This window comes from Seriola lalandi, unplaced genomic scaffold (assembly GCF_002814215.2).
Source record: "Seriola lalandi dorsalis isolate HSWRI2012SDOR001 ecotype SW California unplaced genomic scaffold, Sedor1 jcf7180002054427, whole genome shotgun sequence".
NCBI lineage: Eukaryota > Metazoa > Chordata > Actinopteri > Carangiformes > Carangidae > Seriola > Seriola lalandi.
The window spans coordinates 368,537-389,605 of record NW_019524980.1 but is presented as its reverse complement, the minus strand read 5'-3'; the positions used below and the strand labels follow the sequence as shown (position 1 = coordinate 389,605).

Sequence of the window (21,069 nt, the reverse complement as noted above, 5' to 3'; positions counted from 1 at the left end):
AAAAAAACGCTGAAATAATCCTCATGAGTTTTGATTTCATTGAAATGACGTCACTGCACACAGCTGAAAGCGACAGACAGTAAAAAAAAAAAAAAAAAAAAAAAAAGGAAATACACAGTACAAAACGATAACGGAAAAGCTGATTGAAATTACTTCACACAGGCTACCTATTTTCTGCGGTTGAAAAAACTGACATGCGTGTGGGAGGATTTGATGTTAGAGGACACGATGATGATTTTCTCCACCTTGGGGGAGGATCCATCCACGTAATGCAAAGCAAACACACTCACTTTGCTGTTGCGTTTCCTCCTTCAGCCGCGATGCATCTCCGGTAACGACGCCGCAGCTTGGAGATGTCCCTGGGACACACACACACACACACGCGCACACAGGCACACACACACACACAGCCTGCAGTGTAGATAGAGGAGGGAACCTCTGATATTTGCTCTGGTCTGGACGTTTTTTTTTTTCTTTATTTTTTGAAAGCAGGCGGGGAGGGAGGGAGAATAAGTATTTCTTGCTGAAGCCGTCATTGTGAAAACAAGGATGAACAGCATAAGACAGGTGCCCACACGGGTGAAAAGCAGGCGGACCGAGGCCAACCTCGGAGCGGAGAGGGAGCATTTTGACAAGCAGCAGGTAAATATGAGTCGGTGGGTTCATGCTCGCTGTGCGATGGGAAACCATGAGCTTTATCCTGGCCTTTTCTGTGTGGCTCTACTGGATGACTGAAGAGGTGTGTGTGTGTGTGTGTGTATGTGTGTGTGTGTGTGTGTGTGTGTGTGTGTGTGTGTGTGTGTGTGTGTGTGTGTGTGTGTGTGTGTGTGTGTGTGTGTGTGTGTGATGGTCACAGTCTACCGCATAGGCCACGTTTCCAATTAAATGTGATATTGAATGTTTAATCAGTGAATTAAATGCATTGAAGATGTCGCAGGTTTCTACTGCAATTTGTCTACATGCTAAATACTCCCGCTTACAGCCAGGTGAGGCACGAGGCTTCAGAGAGACCCCCCCCCCCCCCCCCCCCTGTGTGTTTGAAATGTGTTCATGCCCCCCAATAACAGCGTTCATCGTTATCTGGTCAACATGTAAAAATGCAGACAAACTTTTTTTTTTTTTTTTTTTTTTATTCATTAAATTCACAGTTTCAGTGGTGTACACGTGCTTTCAGAAACCAGCACATACTAAAATGGTTCATTTTGAGAGATTTAATTGGACCTTTTCAAACATAATGTTGAGGTGTTTGACAAGAAGACTGAAGGTCCACCAGTGCTATGTGTAGTCATGCTTCACTGAAGCCTGTCTATTGGTATCATGCTGATCTAGTCCTTCTTGTTTGGCCACCTTTCCTCCCTCAGACATTTCTGTCTCTGTTTTTAAAAGCCTCCTAGAAGGATTTTCTACGTAGGGAACAGGAAGAAAGGCCTAAACTTTGAGGTGTTTCCCTTGTGGTGTACCGGTACTTGGAAATGTGATTCAGTTTCTGTTGAATGCGTGCACTGAAGGAATGAAGGTTTTTTTCTTTTCTTCTTCTTCTCATTCCCCACACAACAACAGGTGCTTTGTGGTTTCTGACTGTTACTTCACTACAGTTACGAGCCAAATAAACCATGCTCTCTGAACCAGTGTAGCCTATAGGAGTAAGAGACAAACCACGAGCTGATCTTCTTGGAGCTGCTGTTTTCAAGTGAAGCACACACCCCAGTCTGACTGGGAAACATGAGATTCAAACGAGGTTGAGTAACTAAACAAGCTGCCGAGCCTCTGCCTTGGTGTTCAGACTCACGGCACTTTCAGTGTATTGTTATCTGAAATGGGCTGAGCTTTTCCAGTGCGGGGCGTGCATTACTCTGTCAATGTTTTATTTGCTTTTGAAGCACGTGTAGAGAGGTGGAGTTGAGATGCTTGAACCCCTGCTTGTTTGTTGCCCTCAGCTCATTTGTTTAATAATGCAGCATATTTGGTGATTTGAACAGAATGGCAACAAGTGGGCACAGCTCTCATTTCAAAACTACCAATTGTTGCCTTACTAGTTCTTGCTGTGCAGCATATATTAAACAAGGCGTGTTGTGTGTAAAGGACAGGTTTAAAACTCACAACATATACAGAGTAGAGTAGAACTAGTCAGATCAAGTGACTTAAACTGGTCTTTCTTGTTGATATGACTGAATAAGGATGCAGTATGTAGCCAGAGGGGAAATACTCCACTGATTAGATCCACTGGGCAGCATTCAAATGAATTGGGTGGTATGAGGAAGAATCCAAACTCCTGACTGGCTTGTGTTTCAAGCAGAAACTACTGCATGGCTCTGTACCACCTCCTAACCAACATTTTACTACAACTACATTAGTGGATGTGCAGTATGTAGGCTACTGACTAAACCAAACAACAGTTTAAAGTAGCATACTGTGCCTGTAAAGATCTCTATTAGATTAATATTTCTTCTGTCAAAGAGTTTCTCAGTACTGCTGATTCATCCACACTGGCCGAAACTCCTCTTCTGCACTTCTCTTTCACTCCACTCTCTCCTGAGTTCTCTCTTCTTTATGTTGACCTCAGTACCAAGGTGAAATGTCTCACACAGCGTCCTGTGTGTTTATGTGTGTGTGAAGTGCAGTGTTTGCTTTCCCTCACTCCTGTTGCCTGAGTGAGTGCCCATGAGAGAGGGAAGGGGGATGGGAGTACCAGAGGGTAAACACAGATACTGAGTGGGAGTAGAGACAGAATTAAAAGCACTTTGGTTATGATTGTTTCCCATATTAATAAAAAACACTTCTAACGTGAAGCATTTGTTTTTGTCGTGAGATTGAATGTCAGTGTTTGTCAACAAACGAAAAGGTCATTCGAGCTTTAACTTCACCTTTTTAACCTTTTCTATTGGAGCGTTTTTACGCAAAGAAATCTGCAGTCCTGTATTCTTTTTCTAGACTAAAACTAACTGCTCATCATTAAATCTTTTGTTTTGTTTTGTTTTGTTCAGTTAAGCACTATGAGCAGTATAACCATACAAAACGCACGCCATGCTCACACATTATTTACAAAACATGTGGTCATGATGCCCATAATATCCTTGTATTTTCATTGACAATAGACGATTGTTACTGAAAACAATGTAATCACAATACTGTTTGTATGCTATGATATATGCAGTATGTTTTGTGCTCTGACTTGCATTACCTATAATCATGAACATCATGTGATTCTCCAGCTAAGTAGCAAAATCAGCAAATTGGATGAAATGAAATATGTTTGTTAAGGAACAATTTATCTTTTGTTGAATATTTTATTGGATTTTGTATTGCTAATTTCATTAGACATAATAGTAAGTCATTACCTAGTAAGACACAGTCTCTATCTGTGCAGCCATTCATTAGTTCCTCTGATCCATTCACTTTGTGGACTTATTTTCCATTTAAACTTTTCACTTTATAAAAGTGAACACAATTCGTTTCTTATTTAGTGTTTGTGTGTTTGGCCTACAGCCGCTGATGTAGAGTGAGAAAAACCAGGAAAACACACACAGAGTGTGAGGAGGTTATATTTGTGTTTCTACAGTATTCATTACCATGTGTCCTCTCTGAGGACGGATGAGCAGTGAGGAGGAGAACAAGACATCCAGTGTGGGCTCATGTGTTGGGGTTATTGCCGGTGTTGATGTGGGAGAGGCTGCGCTTGTTAAATCAGGGCCAGAGACAGTGAGGTAGAAGTTAATAAAATACTGAAATAACTTTGCAAAGCCATTTGATTTGAGAAAGAATATTAAATTGAAAAAGTGTAATTGAAAAACATTTTTGAACACATCTCATAAATCCATGTGTTCACTGAAAATGGTTTCTGGACGCCTCATCTCCTTGTTTCCTCTCCTTGTCTCCCCTCTGTAGAGAGGGAACCCTTCACTTTGCATTTACTGCTTCTGTGACACTGTTTTCAGGACTTGTTAGCATTGGTCATCGTGCTACATGTAGCTAACCTCAGCTAATGGGTGCAAGCTGTGTTAAAGTCTGTGTGTGACCTTGTCGGCCAGATCCCCAGCAGCAGTCTGTTGAATTAAGCTGATAAGGACGTGCAGTAAGTGCTCCTGCCTCCAGGCATTATGTCCAGTGAGAAGCAGCTCAGGTGTAGCATTGATGCCTTGACTTCATTAACTTCACACACTCTTTTCACAGCGGGATGTCCAAACACAGGGACACGCTGCTGAAAAGCAGAGATGACAAGGTAAGCAGAGATGCTTTAAGGTTGGAGGTATTAGCGCAGCTTACAGAGGGTGGTGTCTTTGGACTGTGGAGTGAGTACAGTGTACTGTACAGTGATGCTAGCTGGCAATAGACCTTATGGCAGGCCTCGGGGATTAGTCCAGGCTTTCCCTCCCTCTCACTTCTCCTCTCTGCTGGTCAGGGGATTTACTGACGCTTGAACCAGATGCAGCACTGAGTTGTTGGGCAGCCACACAGTCGACAGTGTCAGCATGTCTGGAGGTCTCGGACGAAATTGCATTGTTAGTAAATAGTTTGGATTTCATCTGACTTACCTTTTGACCAAGACATTAAGGAACTGGTATCTGTGTGTGTTAGTGTGTGACCTGTGTGTAGTCTGAAGTGAGGCTTGGTAGTGAGACTTTGTATTGTGTGTAGTGGCAGAGCTTTACCAATAAGGAGTTTACTCAGTTACAGAGAAATAATTTAACTAAAATAATAATAATTTGAGCTGCAGAGATTCATCTCTTAATTAATCATTAATCGATTTAAAGTCATTTTTAAGAAAGAGGAATGCAGTCATTCTCTTGTTCCAGTTCTTTAAATGGGAAACACTGCTTTTCCTTGCCATACCGGATAAAACAAGACATTTGAAGATGTCTCTGGCGTTCTAAGAAACTGATGGCCAATATTTCACAATTTTCTGATGTTTTGTTGACAAAACAATTAATTAAGTTACCGGCTGTTTAATTGATTGTTACTTGCGGCACTACTAGTAATTGAAGCGTTGCTAGTTTGATCTCCTTGTTCATAGTGTCCATTACTTCTCTAGTGGCCTTGAGCAAGGGCATGTAAGGGAATGTACACTGGAGAGCTCCAGTGAGTGCTGCTGAAATTGGCTCCTGTTTTTGAAAATTGCTGCAGTACAGTAATGACTACAGTCACCATGTGCTTCTTCTGACAGTAAACTGTATGTAGTATTTGGTCACCCTCTCCTGCTTATCCTGCATTCAGTATCCTTCTCCTCTCTGTCCCTTTCGCCGCTCTCTTGCCGCTCTGTGACTGACAGCTATTCTGCATGTACTATGAGAGTCTCCCTGCAGCCTCACTGCTCAGCTGCCATCTGTTGAGGCCTCTGTGCCAGGCTCTGTGTGCCAGAGCGTGGCCCCCATCCAACCCAATCTTCTTCCCCAGCTGTCGGCCTTCCTCCCCCAACAAACCGCTCATTGTCACACGGGCCTCCATGCTAGCCCACTGCACTTGCCCTGTGTAAACGAGGGACTAGCAGTTCATTTGCGTCAGAAGCAGGCGGGGGGAGTCTCCTATTAACCAGTGTACCCCTCTCTCACTGTGAACGCCAGTTTTCACCCACAGTAGTCCCTCTGTGCTTTGTTGTGTGGCCATGTATGTTTTGGTGGTTGTGTGTGAGTGTGGATTTGGGTGGGGTTGTGACTCCCAGGTTTCTAATGTATTAAAGAGGCTTTTATATGGTTTTGTGGGATTAGGGGCCTCTGGCACTGATATGTGATTATGTTTCAAACAAAGATGTGACATGGATTTCTAAGCCTTTGTTTATGGGTTAGACCAAAGAAGCAGGGTTTTCTGCTGGCATGTGAAACTTCCACTACATGTTGTGGGTCACATGTTCATGTTTAAGCCTTTTTATGTAGGAAGATAACTGGAGAAAGGCTGTGATGAAAGAGAGTGAGATTGAAGATGTTGCTGCTTTTAATGCTTGTGTGTGTTGGATTAGTCTCGTAATACTGTGATGATAAAGCTTGTAGCTGCTAGCATCATACAGATACTATGGTCTTCAACAGATGTGTTACAAAGGCACAGGGAACAGCAGACATGCATTTGTGGGACATTTCTGTCATTGGTATTACATCTCTAATCACAACTAAGCATTCTGGGATTATTAGAAAAATATGATGGATTTTTCCAAGGTGTCACCTCTCGGTAAACTGCAACCAGCTGTTTTGTTTTTGTTCCGGCTTGGTTCAACAAAGACTATCAGCTCTGGTTGATTGCGACACCTCAGCGGGACACAGGGCTGTAGAAAGAGGTTATGCTCTGGCTACGTGTGGATTACTTTTTCAGGACACTTCCCTCACACAAGCACACAGCACTGAATTGTGACTTGAGGCGGGGCACACCACACAGCCTGATATAGCTATGGGTGTTGTCGCAGTAGTTAGGGTAATTGTGCCGTCTAACCTCAGCTTTGATCATGTTGTAATCTTTATGTGTTAGTGAGGGAATGATTCAAATCTCTCTTGTGGCATCCCAAAAGGGGAATGGTGGAACATGTTGGATTTTTATCGGGGCTCGTTCCACATTCCTCTCCTCTGCTCTTTGTCTTCAGACTTGTGCATTGAAGTGGGAAAATATGTGTGTGCGTCAAATGCCACAGAGGATACAGAAAGTCTGTGTTTTTTAAAACATGCACTTCTCTTTTCATGGTCGCTTATAAATGAAAAAGTCTAGTAGTTGGCCAGGAACTTTATTTATAAAAGAAAAACTAATTTATTTGCAGATTAGAAATAAAAAAAAAATATATGAATAATAATGTGATACTTAGATAGAGGAATTACTCTTTATCTTAACCATACTTTTATTAGCACAGATGGGGGATGACCATGACGAGAACACTCTAGTGTGGCAAGACGATAGCAACCAGTTATCGTATTACTTTCTGGCTATGATACACTGTACCTCAGGTAAAATGTCCATGGGGGACACTGAGATCCAGCCAATGTGTGTTTTTCCGTCCCTCCCTTCCTGCTCCTTTTGAGCAGCACTTGTTTTACCTGCTGGACAGGTTGCAGAATGTCCTGATGTGTCCTCTGGTTCTGGTGACAGGCTCATTATCAGTGGGAAAATTAGAGATGCTATCTTTCGATCCAACGTTCGTCCTCTTCAACCTGAGCTCCAAACATAAAGCTAAATACATCATACATTGATTTTGTTGTTTCACACAAAAGGTAAAAGGTAGGTTAGCAGCATTAGACACTGAAAAACAAGATTTAATTTATCTTTATCAAGATGTTTTTGCTGGTGTTATCTCACCATGTTCCTGTTGTCACTTTTGTTTTTTTGTTTTTCCTTTTAGAATAGAATATATTTGTCATTGCAGCAGTACAGTTGTACAACAAGATTACGTTAGCAACTTCTCAATGCTATAAGAACAATAAGTACAATAGACAATATAAAACATAAAATAGTAAAAATAGAACTCCAGTGAGGTAAATTGGTAACAGCTGTATAGACAGTGCCAGCAGCAGTAAATCGTGCAGCAGCTTGGATGTGCAGTGAAGCATCGGAGCCAGTGCAGCACTGACAAGTAGCAAATTAGTGATGTAGTAGCTCTTATATAACAGCATTCACTGTATAGACAGTATGAACAGTATATGATAACATAAATAGTGCAAACAGCTCAGTTGTGCAAATGAATACAAAGTCTTAATAAAAAAGATCAGTGTGGGTGAATGTGACTGTATTGATCCTGTACACTGAGGTTATTGATTACAGCAGCTGTCACTGTATTGTAGTTATGGATATGAAGACAATATTGAAGCAGTAACACAGTGGATGAGAGTGAACCCCTGTGTACAATGTTGCTTCTTTTGTGGCATAGTAAATGTGTATGTGAGGTAAAGGTAGGTTTTTTTTGGCCAGTTAAAATCGATCTAGAGCCGAGAGTATGTCTGTACAACACTGTGTTTGCACAGTGCAGAGTCATTGACTGTCTGATTCATTCCTGTCTGCGCAGTGCAGCCAGTTATCATTTGTTTGGCTCCTGGTCTTTATTTAACTTCTCATGACTTATGTATTTACTGTTACGTCTATTGTAAGCTCTGACGGTTGTGTGGGTGGAGAAGCAAACTATACAAGATCTAATATTATCTCCTCTCCTCTCCTCTCAGCTGAGCAGCATCAGCAAAGCCATCAACTCCAGTGAGACGCCTGTAAAGGAGAAACATGCACGACGTATCCTTAGAAAAAAAACTAATGATAACAGTCATAAACATCTATTATGATATCTGATGATATTTAATATTTACATTCATGGACAAATCCTTAACAGCACACTTAACTGGATGCTTACTTTTTAAAGTCACAGTGGAAAGGAAAATGTTTATCCTGTAATTTGATATATGTCCTGTTTGAACAGAGTGAAATAAAACATACGTACATTAGCTCACCTTTATTGTTAAATGGATCTATATTATGACCTGGAAATATAGCTGTCAAGGTGAATATGTTTCTATTTCACTGACCTTTTTAGCAGAGCTGTATGTGGAATAGCCAGCAGTCCTGTGATAGTTTGTGCTTCCTTAACGACAACAACAACAGGAATCATCCTGGGGACTCACAGGGAGAAGGGAGCCTACACCTTCTGGTCATACGCTCTGGGCTTCCCTCTGGCCAGCAGCTCCATCCTCAGCTGGAAGTTCTGCCACGTACTGCACAAAGTCCTGCGGGATGGCCACCGCAATGTAAGACACCAAGTCCCTTTCTCTTTCTCTCTGCCTATTACTATCCATACGCCATGTAGTTTTTAAAAGTGAAAAGGTGTTGAGTGATCCAAGATCAGATGTTGCAGCCTCATGAGTTCAGCACAAAGCTGGGAGAGATAATTATAATTTGTGAGTAATGGTAAATGGACTTGCACTTATATAGCACTTTGATAATCTTACTGACCACTCAAAGCGCTTTACAGCACTTGCCACATTCACCCATTCACTCACACATTCATAGATCACAATCACACACTGATGGAAGAGACATCAGAGGCAAGGTGGGGTTCAGTATCAAACCGAGAAAAACTAACAGTGGATACACACATTGTTCTTTACACTAAAGGTCTGAAGGTAAAAAGGTAAAATGCTCAGATTGATATAAATTCAGACTTTCTGTTTTAGTGCATCGACAGTGATTGGAAGATGTAACAAAGTTTTCTTTTCTTTCTTTTTTTTTTTAAACACAGTGATATGTGTTCAGAACACATGACTGAATGTGAGTTTAATAGGATTTGACCAATATAACTGGGTGTTACTACAGTTGCTCATGTAAGCGTTCACCTTTGCAGGTTCTACAAGACTGCATGAGACATCACAGTTCTCTAGTTGAAATTGGGAAACTATGGGTGAGTCATTTCATCGTTTAAAAATAATTTCAAAAGAATGCTGCTCGCAGTTGAATGGAGTTGCTGTGAAGCCTGAAATAATCTCTATCAAGTAAGAAACAAGAAAGCTTCAACTTGACAAGATATTTTTAAACTGATCATTTTTAATTCCTGTTTGTGGTTTTTCAGGGCAACCTCCATGACAAATATGGACAGCTGGTGGCTCTGTATACGAGGCTGCTGTGTACGAAATTGGAGTTTCATGTCAAGGTAAAGGACATCTTCTGTCATATGTCACATCGCACGTTATGTCACCAAGATGCATGTAATGGATGATTCAGCAATGACTCAGCGGCACTAATACGGCAAAAATGTACCTCAATGCAGCATTCAGAAATCCCACCGAACCTGGAGGCCACAGATGAAGTCCTGGAGCGCACTGCAGGGACAGACATTAATAATGTGTGAGTTTCCAAATATGGCAAAAGTAGCTTTTTAAAGCCTGCGCTTAGCCCTTAAATCCCATCAATATCAATCATAAGCACCGCTGCTGCCACCCAAACAAGTTCATAAAATAAACTCTGCTGCTGGTTTAATTTCACAGGGTTACATCATCATTGTTTCTGAGCGAGGCCTCTTTTCTTTCTAATGAAGGTATCAACTTCTCTCCTGCAGGTTCCAGCTCACAGTGGAGGTGTTTGATTACTTGGACGCAGAGCTGCGGCTGGCTGAGACAGGTGGAAAAAAAAAAAAAAAAAACTCCCCCCACCTTTTCCCCCATCCTACTCTTCCAAAGGAGAGAAACCTGAGCTACAGTAGAGGACTGCAGCCTGCTGACATTATCTATTTATGTAGAAAAGCTAAGAGCCTGTCTAGAAAGTGTTATTGTAAGCAACTCGCATATTGGACTGTGGTCCATTTGATCTCATTTAAAAAGTGATTCTACTTACTTGGTCTAGTTTTAACTCATGTGCTTCTGTGTTTGCCTAAATTAGTTTCAACTGATGAGGAAATGCCAGCAATCAGAAGACATTAAGTCAACTTCCTCCAGTTTAGCTGTAATGGCATGCTCCTCCCAGGCCTCCCTGCAGGGTGGAGGCCTGGGATCTCATCTCAACACCATAAACAAATTTTGCAGTTGTACTGTGAACAAAGTTTGCCTGGACTCTGTAGTTGTACACGCGTCATCAGCCTCAGCACTGTTCTGGAGTCACTTATATGTGCTGTTGGTACCTCAGCAGTCTGCTAGGTGTTCATGTAACAAGAGAATCAAATGTGAAAACTCACTCACTAGAACAGTTTGCACTTTATTCAACCAACAGTATCCGTACACAGCTGTCTTCAGAGAGATTTACAGAATGGATAAAAAAAGACATAGGCGTCATCTAGAGGCATGTTTCAAAAAAATGATGCTGCTCCTCCAGCACAGAAATTTCCAAAATTAAATTACCCAACAAAATATTTGGTTAGTGACAGTCAAGCTTTACTTCAGGGATTCTTACTGTATACTTACTGTTTCTGATTTTGCCCCCAGTGATTCGACAGCTCAACACGTCCATCGCCATCTCCACTCTCACATCAGGCCAGTGTCGCCTGGCTCCGCTCATCCAAGTTATCCAGGACTGTAGTCACCTCTACCACTTCACCGTCAAGCTGCTGTTCAAGCTGCATGCCTGTAAGAACAGTTATTACCCACTAAGACAAAATCTCATTCAGCAGAAGTTTTTGCCTGTAAAATCTAAAAAATCTGTTAAATGTTCTGTACGATTTAAAATAATTCAAGATATTAGCCTTAATATACATTTTTATGTGTATCCATACATTGCTTAATGGTGAATGAATTCGGATCATGTCTTGGATTTCAGGTCTCCCTGCTGATACCCTACAAGGTCACCGTGAACGTTTCCACGACCAGTTCCACAGGTAGGTCGTCCAAGGCCTCAGGCCATAACTGAATGAATGAATGGCAGCATAAAAGGAGGAAAACAATTTTACGTAAGGAAGCCTGTAACATAATCCTGCCTCACCCAATCACCACAGCACTTTGAACTGATGCAAATGTGCCCATCACTGCTTTCCATCCCCCTCTTTGTGAAGTGTCCATTGGTATCACTATCGCAGATGTATTCATATCTTTACTGCCGCGTTCAGGGAGGAGTCTCCATCTGTGCCATTTAATTCACTTGTCTAATATTTATCACAGATTTTGTAGTTTAGCTGTTTTACCTCATTTTAGTTCAGTTATAGATTTCCACACCTGCCAACTGTGATAAAACACACAAAAGCCATTTATGTAAAGTCTAGAAAATATTACATAAATAGTTTTAGAAAATATGACATGACTGGGTTTAACTTGTTTTCCTTTGTCCCACAGCCTTAAGACCTTCTTCAATAAAGCCAGAGACATGTTGTACTTCAAGAGACTGATCCAGATCCCGAAACTGCCTGATGTAAGAAGCACAGTGGGCTGTGAAAATGTGGAATAACCTCAGTGCTGAGTCACAGCCTCCATCTTGAATGTCAAAGACTTCACCATCAGCCTAATACTGCCACTGTTAGCTACAAACTGGAGTAACTGGCTTATCATTTACAAAGACACCTATGTGATGTTGAAATTTCACTTGTAGGTTTTTTTAAATCCACCGAACACGATAACAAAGACGTTAGTGGTTTAACCAAATGTCAACATTTTGTACTTCTCGTTGTCAGTCCCCACCAAACTTCCTGCACGCAGCTTCACTGGCCAAGCACGTGAAGCCAGTGGTGGTCATCCCAGACGAGGATGAACCAGAGCAACAAGACGACGACGACGATGACCCAGAGCCGCTCATCGAGGTCAGCGATGTGTCAACATCCAGCATACAGGCACAGCCACAGGTATGGCACAACGGTCACAGATACACTCACGCAAGTAGGCAAACATGCCATGATGTTGTGGAATGTTTTTTGTTCCTTTTTATTCATTTCTTTTTCTTTCTTTCTTTTTTTTTTCTTGTTTTTTTTTTTCTCAGCAACTTGACATATTTGATCAGACATTTGGACCTCCCAATGGAGGTTTCGATGACAGGTGAGCCGGGGTGCTTTTCCACTGTAACCTGTGATTGTTAAATGGGTTGATTGGTTTCAGCACTTCACTTTTGCCAGCGCACAGTGACAGTAGGTTTTCTGTCTGGCAGGGATCTCCAGATCGAGAGCCTGAAGCGTGACCTTGAGTTGTTGAGAGCAGAGCTCGAGAGAGTCAAAGCAGAGGTAAGGACTTCAGGGACTGAATAACCTGTTGACTGATTTGTGTGTGTGTGTGTGTGTGTGTGTGTGTGTGTGTGTGTGTGTGTGTGTGTGTGTGTGTGTGTGTGTGTGTAGAGGTCATTATTATCTATGTGCAAAGGAATCTGGATTATGTGTTGGGCAGATGTAAATGCTGCTCCTGCCGTGTGGAATGTCACAAGTCGCCTGTGAAGGAGAGGTGACGTGCTGACGTCACAGTTTCCAGCCTGCAACTCACCCCTCCTCTTTCTGTTGTGATTGTGTTTTTCTGTGATTATAAAAGCAGACGTGAAGTAAAAACATGGGAAGATAATATTTGGCAGGTATCAAGCCATGAGTTTGAGTTTGTAAAAAGAAATGCATCTTATGGATAGAAAATCTTAAGATTTTTATGTTGATTATTGAACAATCTGTATTTGCACTGACGCCAGTAGATTTCTTTCCTGATGTGTAGATCTCTCTCTCACTTACCCCTCCTGCAGGCTCAACGCTACATCACGCAGCTCAAGTCCCAGATCAACAGTTTGGAGGCAGAGCTAGAAGAACAGCGTGCACAGAAACAACGTGCTCTTGTGGAAAATGAGCAGCTGCGCATGGAGCTGGAGGCCGTGCGCCGCAGAAACACAGATCATGAGAGCTTACAAACCACCTTCATTGAGGCGGAGAGTAAGATATACAATTAACACTTTTGCACAAACTTTGGGAGGTAATCATGGACGGTAAGATGACACTGTCATCTCTCTTGTCTGTACAGAAAGAGCGCAGGCCACCGAGCAAAGGTACAATAAGCTGAAGGACAAGCACTCAGAGCTGGTGGCCAGTCATGCTGAACTACTCCGGAAGGTACAGACAGACTACAGATCAGTCCAGAGATGCTTGTTTTAAATTAGATGTCAGCACCTCACTGTGTGTGGTAACACTAAACGTGCTGATGTGCTGACAGAGTGCAGACACTGTGAAGATGCTGTCAGCGACCCAGCAGACCCAGGAAGAAGTGGAGAGGACCAAACAGCAGCTGTCGTTTGAGGTTGATAGGATAAAACAGGACGCTGACATGAAGGTCGGTGGTGTGTTGTTTTTGCTTTAATAACATGGATGTCAAGTGCAGGTGGTGGCGGTTAATGCAGTTTCGTTGTCACTGTAGCTGGAAGAGCAGAAGTTTGAGATGGAGAGGCTGAAGAGAGAGCTGGAGGAGAAGATGGCGGAAATGATGCGCATCAAGGGGACTCTGCAGAGCAGCGAGAAGGTGAGCGCGCACCTGTGGTGTTACACTGCAGCAACGGCCTTGATGATTTTAGCAAATTCACCCTCATGTTAGTATTCATCCGTTCTGTGTTTGGAAGCTTGAGGCATGTCGCGTATTTCCGGATGGACTATCCGTCTGACACTCACAGCCATCTGCCTTTTCTGGCTTCCCTCATCGCCCTCTGTTTTTGCCAGACATCGGAGCAAATGAACAGCTCAATGACGGCTCTGCAGGCGGAGAAGGAGCGTCTGATGCGATCTGTGAGCGAGAAGGAGGCGGAGCTGTCGTCTCTGCGGCAGGCTGCGCAGGTGCAGCAGTCATCACTTCAGCAGGAGCGAGAGAGGAGCAGCAGGGAGCTGGGAGAGCTGCAGGGCAAACTGCAGGAGAAGGTCAGTCAGGACAGTAGAGCCCAGCTCAGCAGAGGGAACAGCAGACTTGTCTCCACTCAGTCAATTTAATTGAGTTTTCAGCTTTAAGGTCTGTCTCCCTAAGAAAACGTAAACCAGGGTTTGTTTTAATTACCCCGGGCATTACACCATATTTATGAACAACTGTGAAAACTGGGCACACGGCAATGGTGAATGTGGACATTTGTATCAGTGGCTATATTTAAATGATCTGTGATACTCTAACTAATAATATATTGATATTACTGTAAATGTGTTTTTGGGTAGTGTCATGACTCTCTGTTTACTTTTAACCTGCATTTTAGTCAAACTGACATGCAGTCTAGACACTGTATACACTTAATCAAAGTGTGACTCACAAGCAGAGTTTTTAAGGCGTTTTAGAGCACATGCTGTGACAAATAATGACAGCCGAGCTGCTTGATGACACATGCTACTGTCTGATACTAATGAAAAACTGTAAAGGAAAGGGCATGAAGCACAGTTTTTCCTTATTTTGCATGAAGCTGGCTGCAAAGGCATATTGTACTGTAGCAGCAGCATGATAAATCAGGGGTGTGGTAATGAAAAACACAGGAATAAGAACAGAATAACTTTGTAAGCACCCCGAGCCTAAATACAGTCTTTAAAGTCTAATTAAGTCTTTTTAAAGAAGGTCAATAGATGTAATGTGGCCATGACCCATTTAAATGTAGTCAATGTGAAGGACAGTAGTTAAGACGTGTGTGTGTGAAAAAACCTTTCTGAGTGAATTAAGATTTAAGGAAAGAGAATTTTTGAAAGAACATGAAGCAGAATGTGTGTGTACATGTACAGATGCAGTTACATAGAGAAACTGTAAATCTTTCATCTGGACTTTCTGCTCTCTGTTGTACCCACTGCACCTAAACAAGAAAATCACACAGGCTTCATTTGGCCGATTTAGTCCTCACATTAAAGCTTGCATTTGTGGATGAAACTTTGACACTGGGTGAAGTGGACACACAATCATGTGTTCTCCCCTATGGTGACAATCTTTACGTATGACAATATACTTCTCTGGTCATAAACAAGTTTATACATGTATGTATGTATGTTCTGTTGCTTGTGTTTGAATGTAGACGAGTCATGAGGAGCAGATGAAGCAGAAGCTTCTGGAGGAGCAGTTTGCTCTGCTGCAGGGTACCATCACAGAGGCTGAGAACATCATCCAAGACGCTGTTTCTAAGCTGGATGATCCCCTCCATATACGCTGCACTAGCTCTCCAGGTCAGACCTCTGCTCTGTTATTTCTCAACAAACATAAACTGACAGGTTAACAACAATGATGTGAGTCGTGTGAGAATTAAATAATTAAAAAGGCAAAATGGAGTGTTAGCAAAACCATGATCTGTTTAGCTGGTGGACCATATACATTATATTGTCTATTCTGGAGACTTTATCGAAGCTTATGGGTTTTTTCTTTTTCAATCTTCTATTTGTCCTCTAAACACAGATTACCTCATAAGTCGGGCGGAGGCCACGCTCGGCTCCATCGACAAAGTGAAAAAAGGCCATGCAGATTATCTCCATAACATGGGGGGTAAGATTTGTCTGCCTCTGATTTCGAGTTGATCCTGCTAACCTCATGACCCTGTGTGGCTGGTTTGTTATGTTTGTTAATGTGGGATACTGCTCTCTTACTCTATGCTCTTGTAACCAGATGCTGGAGGGCTGCTTAGGGCTCTGACCCAGTTCTCCCACTTGGCTGCGGATACAATCATTAACGGCAGCGCTACAGCTCACATGGCCCCCACTGACCATGCAGACCGTAAGGAATATCTCTGAATATTCTCACGGCGTTATTACAGCCGTTTTCATATTCATTTTATTACATATATCCATCCTTTTTTAAAGCCACATCTCAGTTTTATATAATATGTTCAGATTCAAATCTGCAGAAGCGGCATTTCAATAGCGACTTGTAATAGTCCTTTTATCTCTGCTCTTCTACACCCTGCAGGACTGACAGAGAACTGCAGGGGCTGTGCAACTGAGAGTCTGCAGTACTTGAAGGACCTTAAGTCCAAGACCACCCTCCAGAGGGCAGACCCAGCCTCCATTCGCATAATTGTTCAAAAGATCCTGCACTTGGGCCAGGTGAGGGGAAAAAAATAGAACTATTTTTAGCTGAGCATTAGGAGAAGAAATCCATAAGAAGTGCATTCAACCACCAGTGTAAAAGTGTCATATCAGTAATATAATCATCCAGACCTCAGTTTTCATCAGTGATATTCTAAGTGACTTCCAGTATCATTGCCTTGTGACAAATTACTTTCCCCCTTGTTATGTTCAGGAGCTGCGGCCGAAAAGCATGGACATTCGTCAGGATGAGCTGGGAGATCTGGTCGACAAAGAAATGGCTGCAACATCAGCAGCTATTGAGGAGGCAGTCCGCAGGATTGATGTGAGTATTGTAAAGCTTAGTTTAAGATGTATTATATACTAACAGATAGGAAAAGAAATAGACCTCTGATATATTCTACAGTGTATCCAATGTAACTGATAAATGTCTCATATGGGTTTGTATTTAGGAAATGATGAATCAGGCTCGTAAGGACACATCAGGAGTTAAACTGGAGGTCAATGAGAGGTTTGTCCTTTGTTTATCTAAGTCAGTTAAACACCAGCTTATCAATATACCTGTCTTCTTCTCTGTTTCTGTCTTCTTCACTAAATATTGTTCATTGAACAAAAAGGCCACAACTTTTAATTCTCTGTTCTGTTTCACTCTTTTACAGAATCCTTTACAGCTGCACAGACCTGATGAAGGTACACAGTTTATCTCTTTCAACTAATATATGTCCTAGACTACATATGAAACCCTACATACTGTATATCCTATTTTAAATTAATATCCTAATTAACATTTTTGTTTGTTTGTTAGTTTTTTAATTTTTTTTATTCTACCCTTCTGTCTTCCCATAGGCCATCCGCATGCTAATTATAGCATCTACAGATTTGCAAAAGGAGATCGTTGAGAGTGGGAGGGTGAGTCACACTGTTCTGACTTTGAATCCAAACAGGCAGCTTGTTCATTTCAAGTGTTCAACAGCTTTTACTACTGGTAACAGAGTGAGCTTTTCTGTTTCATTTTGAAAAAAAAGGCTAACAGTACTGATGTTTTGCTTGTTAAGGGTGCAGCCACCATTAAAGAGTTCTACGCCAGAAACTCCCGCTGGACTGAGGGACTCATCTCTGCTGCCAAGGCTGTGGGCTGGGGAGCCACAGAGATGGTGTAAGTTCTCAGTTATACGGAACATCACATCACATGATACTTAAACAAATGGTCTACTCTGCGTTGATCCCTGTGACCTTGTGACTGTAAACATTATTGCAGTAGGCAGATCCAGTTCTTCCCAACATTGCAAGAACAACAGCTCAGGCAAAATATCTATCCAAGTTTCCTCTGAATTATTCACTAAAATAATTCAGATGAAGCAGATATTCATCATATTTTGAGCTAATTCTACCTTTCTAAATGTAAAATGCATGAAGCGGCTGTAAGAGAATACAAGTATTCTTGCTGATTGAAGGTTTACTATAATTATATTCATGACTTGAAACAGACCCAGTAATGATTTAATGATGTTAAAATGTTGTGTGTAGCACCTCCATATAAAACAGCTATTAGCCAGTGTGCAGAACTGTACCCTTTCCAATTATGAGGACTGAAGTGGTATTATGTCTTAACCTGCTTTCTCAGAGAGTCTGCTGATAAGGTGGTGCTGCACACAGGCAAATATGAGGAGTTGATCGTCTGCTCTCATGAGATTGCTGCTAGCACAGCACAGCTGGTCGCCGCTTCAAAGGTAATGGTCAAATTTTGGAGAAAAACACAATGGTAAAAACCTTCGAGATAACTGGTTATAACTGTAGAAACAAACTGGGATGCATTATGTTAATTGCCTCAGTGTGAATGTCACATTTTACATTTCTCTTAGGTGTACCTTTTTTTTTTTTTTTATCTCTTTCAACACACCTTTGTATCACACTGAGTATTAATTTGGTTTCTGTAACTGAGTTTGTTGGTTTAGTATCTAAATTGTGTCACCTGGTCATACTCTGATCTCCTCTGCACTCAGGTGAAGGCAGACCGCAACAGTAAGAGGCTGACAGTTCTCCAACAGGCCTCTCGCCGTGTGAATGAAATGGCAGCTAATGTAGTGGCCTCAACAAAGACGGGCCAGGAGAACCTGGAGGAAAAAGGTTTGTTCAGTTTGATCTGTGTTCTAGACCCTCACAGACTCTGATGAGCATCTGTAATTTTAATAGTTCTGTTTTATCCAAACACTTTCTATGTGCAGATACCATGGACTTCTCTGGGATGTCCCTCATCAAGTTAAGAAAAGAAGAAATGGAGTCACAGGTAAGTGCCTTACTTCTGTTATCATCATATTCCATATTGTACATAAACCATATTGTATTTGTGTATCTGTTAAAATTAAATTCAGAAAGATATACATTTTTGCAGTGTGTGTCGTTAAGATGACCCTCATTATTAGTTATGTTTTTCAGTCTCATTTAAAACTGGAGAATACCAATTAGCAACCAACTTCAGTAATAAGTAAATTGTTGAATTAAATTAAAAAAGATTTTTTTAGTTTACATAAATGAGCTTAGCTGTCAGCTGCATTTACATGGTGGAATTAATGAAATGATCTTAAATAAATAAAGCAGCAACAGGTCTGACTGTTGATAACCATCTGTTTATTTGTCGTCCCCTCAGGTGAAAGTGCTGGAATTAGAAAGTCAATTGGAGAACGAGCGACTGCGTTTGGGCGAGCTGAGGAAGAAGCACTATGACTTGGCTGGAGTTCCTCTAGAGCAGGTTTCTGAGGGGAACGGCGAAGCCTCCTCGCTGGTCCATCCTGTAACTATGTCACCAAAACCCAGCAAACCTGCTCTCATGAAGAAACCTGCGTTGGCCCAGAAACCCCACATTCCACCCAAAGTAAGAGCTGTAAAGAAAAGTCTGTGTTTTATATGAGAAAATAAGACATGAGTTTGTCTGTAAATCTTTTCTCTTGTGTTCTGTATGTTGCAGTTTAACTAAATGCCTGAGCAGAGGATGATAATGCTCCACTACTGGATGTTTGGACTGACCAGAGAAAGATCGCCTTTTTGTGGACATACAGTTCCTTTAAGTTGCATGCTGACAATCCTCTGCCTCATCCTGCATCTTGCTGTTCATCCCTCCTTTGTTTTTTCTTTTTCTTTATGCCAAAATGGACCAGAAGCCTGAATTTTTTTTTTTTAACCTGCGATGCCTGGAAGGGATATGCTGCCTTTACTCCTCTTTTTTAAAAGATACATATGCATGCCATCCAGGCAGAACCCCTTTTTATTTTAGAACTTGGCATCAAGAACAAAAAAGGTTAATATTATAATTTTAGGCTGTTTGAAAGTTGTTGTTTTTCTTCTGCATCACACAGATTTTAGACTATTAAGCACTACTGCTTTTAGAATACAAACCTTGATGATGACCACAAATCGACAGCATATCTTGTATGTGAATAGGTAGTTTAGTTTTGATCACTCTTTGGACAACCTTTTTGCACCATGTTTTGGACATTCATTACAGAGCACATTACATTTTTCTTAAGGTACACTGTATGCTATTTATGTTGTGGTGGGCGGTAAAGGAAACTGGGGAAATGTGTTGTGTGCGTCCATTTTGCAGCAGAAGTTTTACATACCTCTGGCTTTGCCTTCATGATGGACAATGTTCCTCTTATGTGCAAAATAGCTTTCTTTCTCAGCAGTACAAGATTGTCTCAGAGGCCTTGAAACGTACTGTACTAAAGCATTAAATAATACCTGTAAAGACATACAGTCTGTATAGGAATGTGCAATTCACACCTAGTAAATATCTACACTCATCTCTTGAATGTCCCTTTAGAGGAGAACCTGGATATTATGTTAAAGCATATAGACAGACTTAATTCTTGCACACAAATATCAGATGTAGGTGTCCTTAATTATCAAATACTTCTTTTAGGCTGAATATGAAGATTTAGGGTTAGTTAATGTACAATATTAAGGTGTTCACGTCCACTTTGCCTCTGGGAGCTTTTCTTACAGGTTCTTAAAATGCATCTTTTTATGTTCTGTCCTTTCCTCTGTACGAAATGTCTTTATACACTCAGATCTATTAATATATTTTAGTAAAGATATTGGTGGTTTCTCCTTGTAAGAAGTATAAATGTAAAACAAATGAACAATAAATGTTTGATTTGATGTCCCATTGTGTTACCTCATCTTGTTCTGAGCTTATGAAGGTTTTTTTTTCTTTAAACATTTTGATTTTACGGCATATAATCACACAGAGCACATTTAAGAAGAAACTAGGTAATTTTTTTGTTGTTTTATTCAGCTTCAGTTTCATCTCAATAATTAAATCTAGCTATATATTATATCTAAGGTTAAACAAAATTATTTTGTCCAGTCTGTAGGATTAACCACATTCAACTTTTATTTACAGTCTAAGATTAAAACTAATAATACAAAAAGGTTTTGTTGGTAGCTAAAAATTTGTGAAATACTTTACATATTTCTAACAAAATTAACTCACGTTTTGTGGTAATACATTGATAATATTTTAATCAATTATTTTTGTAAAAATGTTATTTTATTTTAGGCTGCCCATACCTTACGTCTAGTAGTGCTGGGATATTTTAAAAACTTAATGATGGGCATAAAAGGTAATACACTAATAATATCATGACATGCGCAGTAGGACTAGAAGTCAACGTGGAGGGAGGGCTGCTGCCTTCAGGACCTGTTGTAAATATTTAGGTTTCTTTAAA

General features: G+C 41.1%; 1 protein-coding gene across 1 annotated transcript; it reads left to right on the top strand.

Moving 5' to 3' along the window:
- The first annotated feature begins 309 nt into the window (after positions 1–309).
- hip1rb (huntingtin interacting protein 1 related b) lies at positions 310–20,500 on the top strand. Its single transcript, XM_023410681.2, has 32 exons — positions 310–642; positions 8,124–8,187; positions 8,554–8,696; positions 9,290–9,346; positions 9,515–9,595; positions 9,713–9,789; positions 10,001–10,062; positions 10,860–11,000; positions 11,191–11,248; positions 11,700–11,775; positions 12,035–12,202; positions 12,337–12,392; positions 12,502–12,574; positions 13,072–13,255; positions 13,344–13,432; positions 13,533–13,649; positions 13,734–13,835; positions 14,030–14,224; positions 15,343–15,490; positions 15,717–15,803; positions 15,924–16,031; positions 16,224–16,360; positions 16,557–16,667; positions 16,795–16,853; positions 17,002–17,032; positions 17,189–17,251; positions 17,398–17,498; positions 17,967–18,072; positions 18,346–18,469; positions 18,568–18,629; positions 18,990–19,214; positions 19,308–20,500. The coding sequence occupies exons 1-32, from the start codon at positions 550–552 to the stop codon at positions 19,314–19,316; spliced, it is 3,207 nt and encodes a 1,068-aa protein (XP_023266449.1). The 5' UTR covers positions 310–549; the 3' UTR covers positions 19,317–20,500.
- The last annotated feature ends 569 nt before the right edge of the window (positions 20,501–21,069 follow it).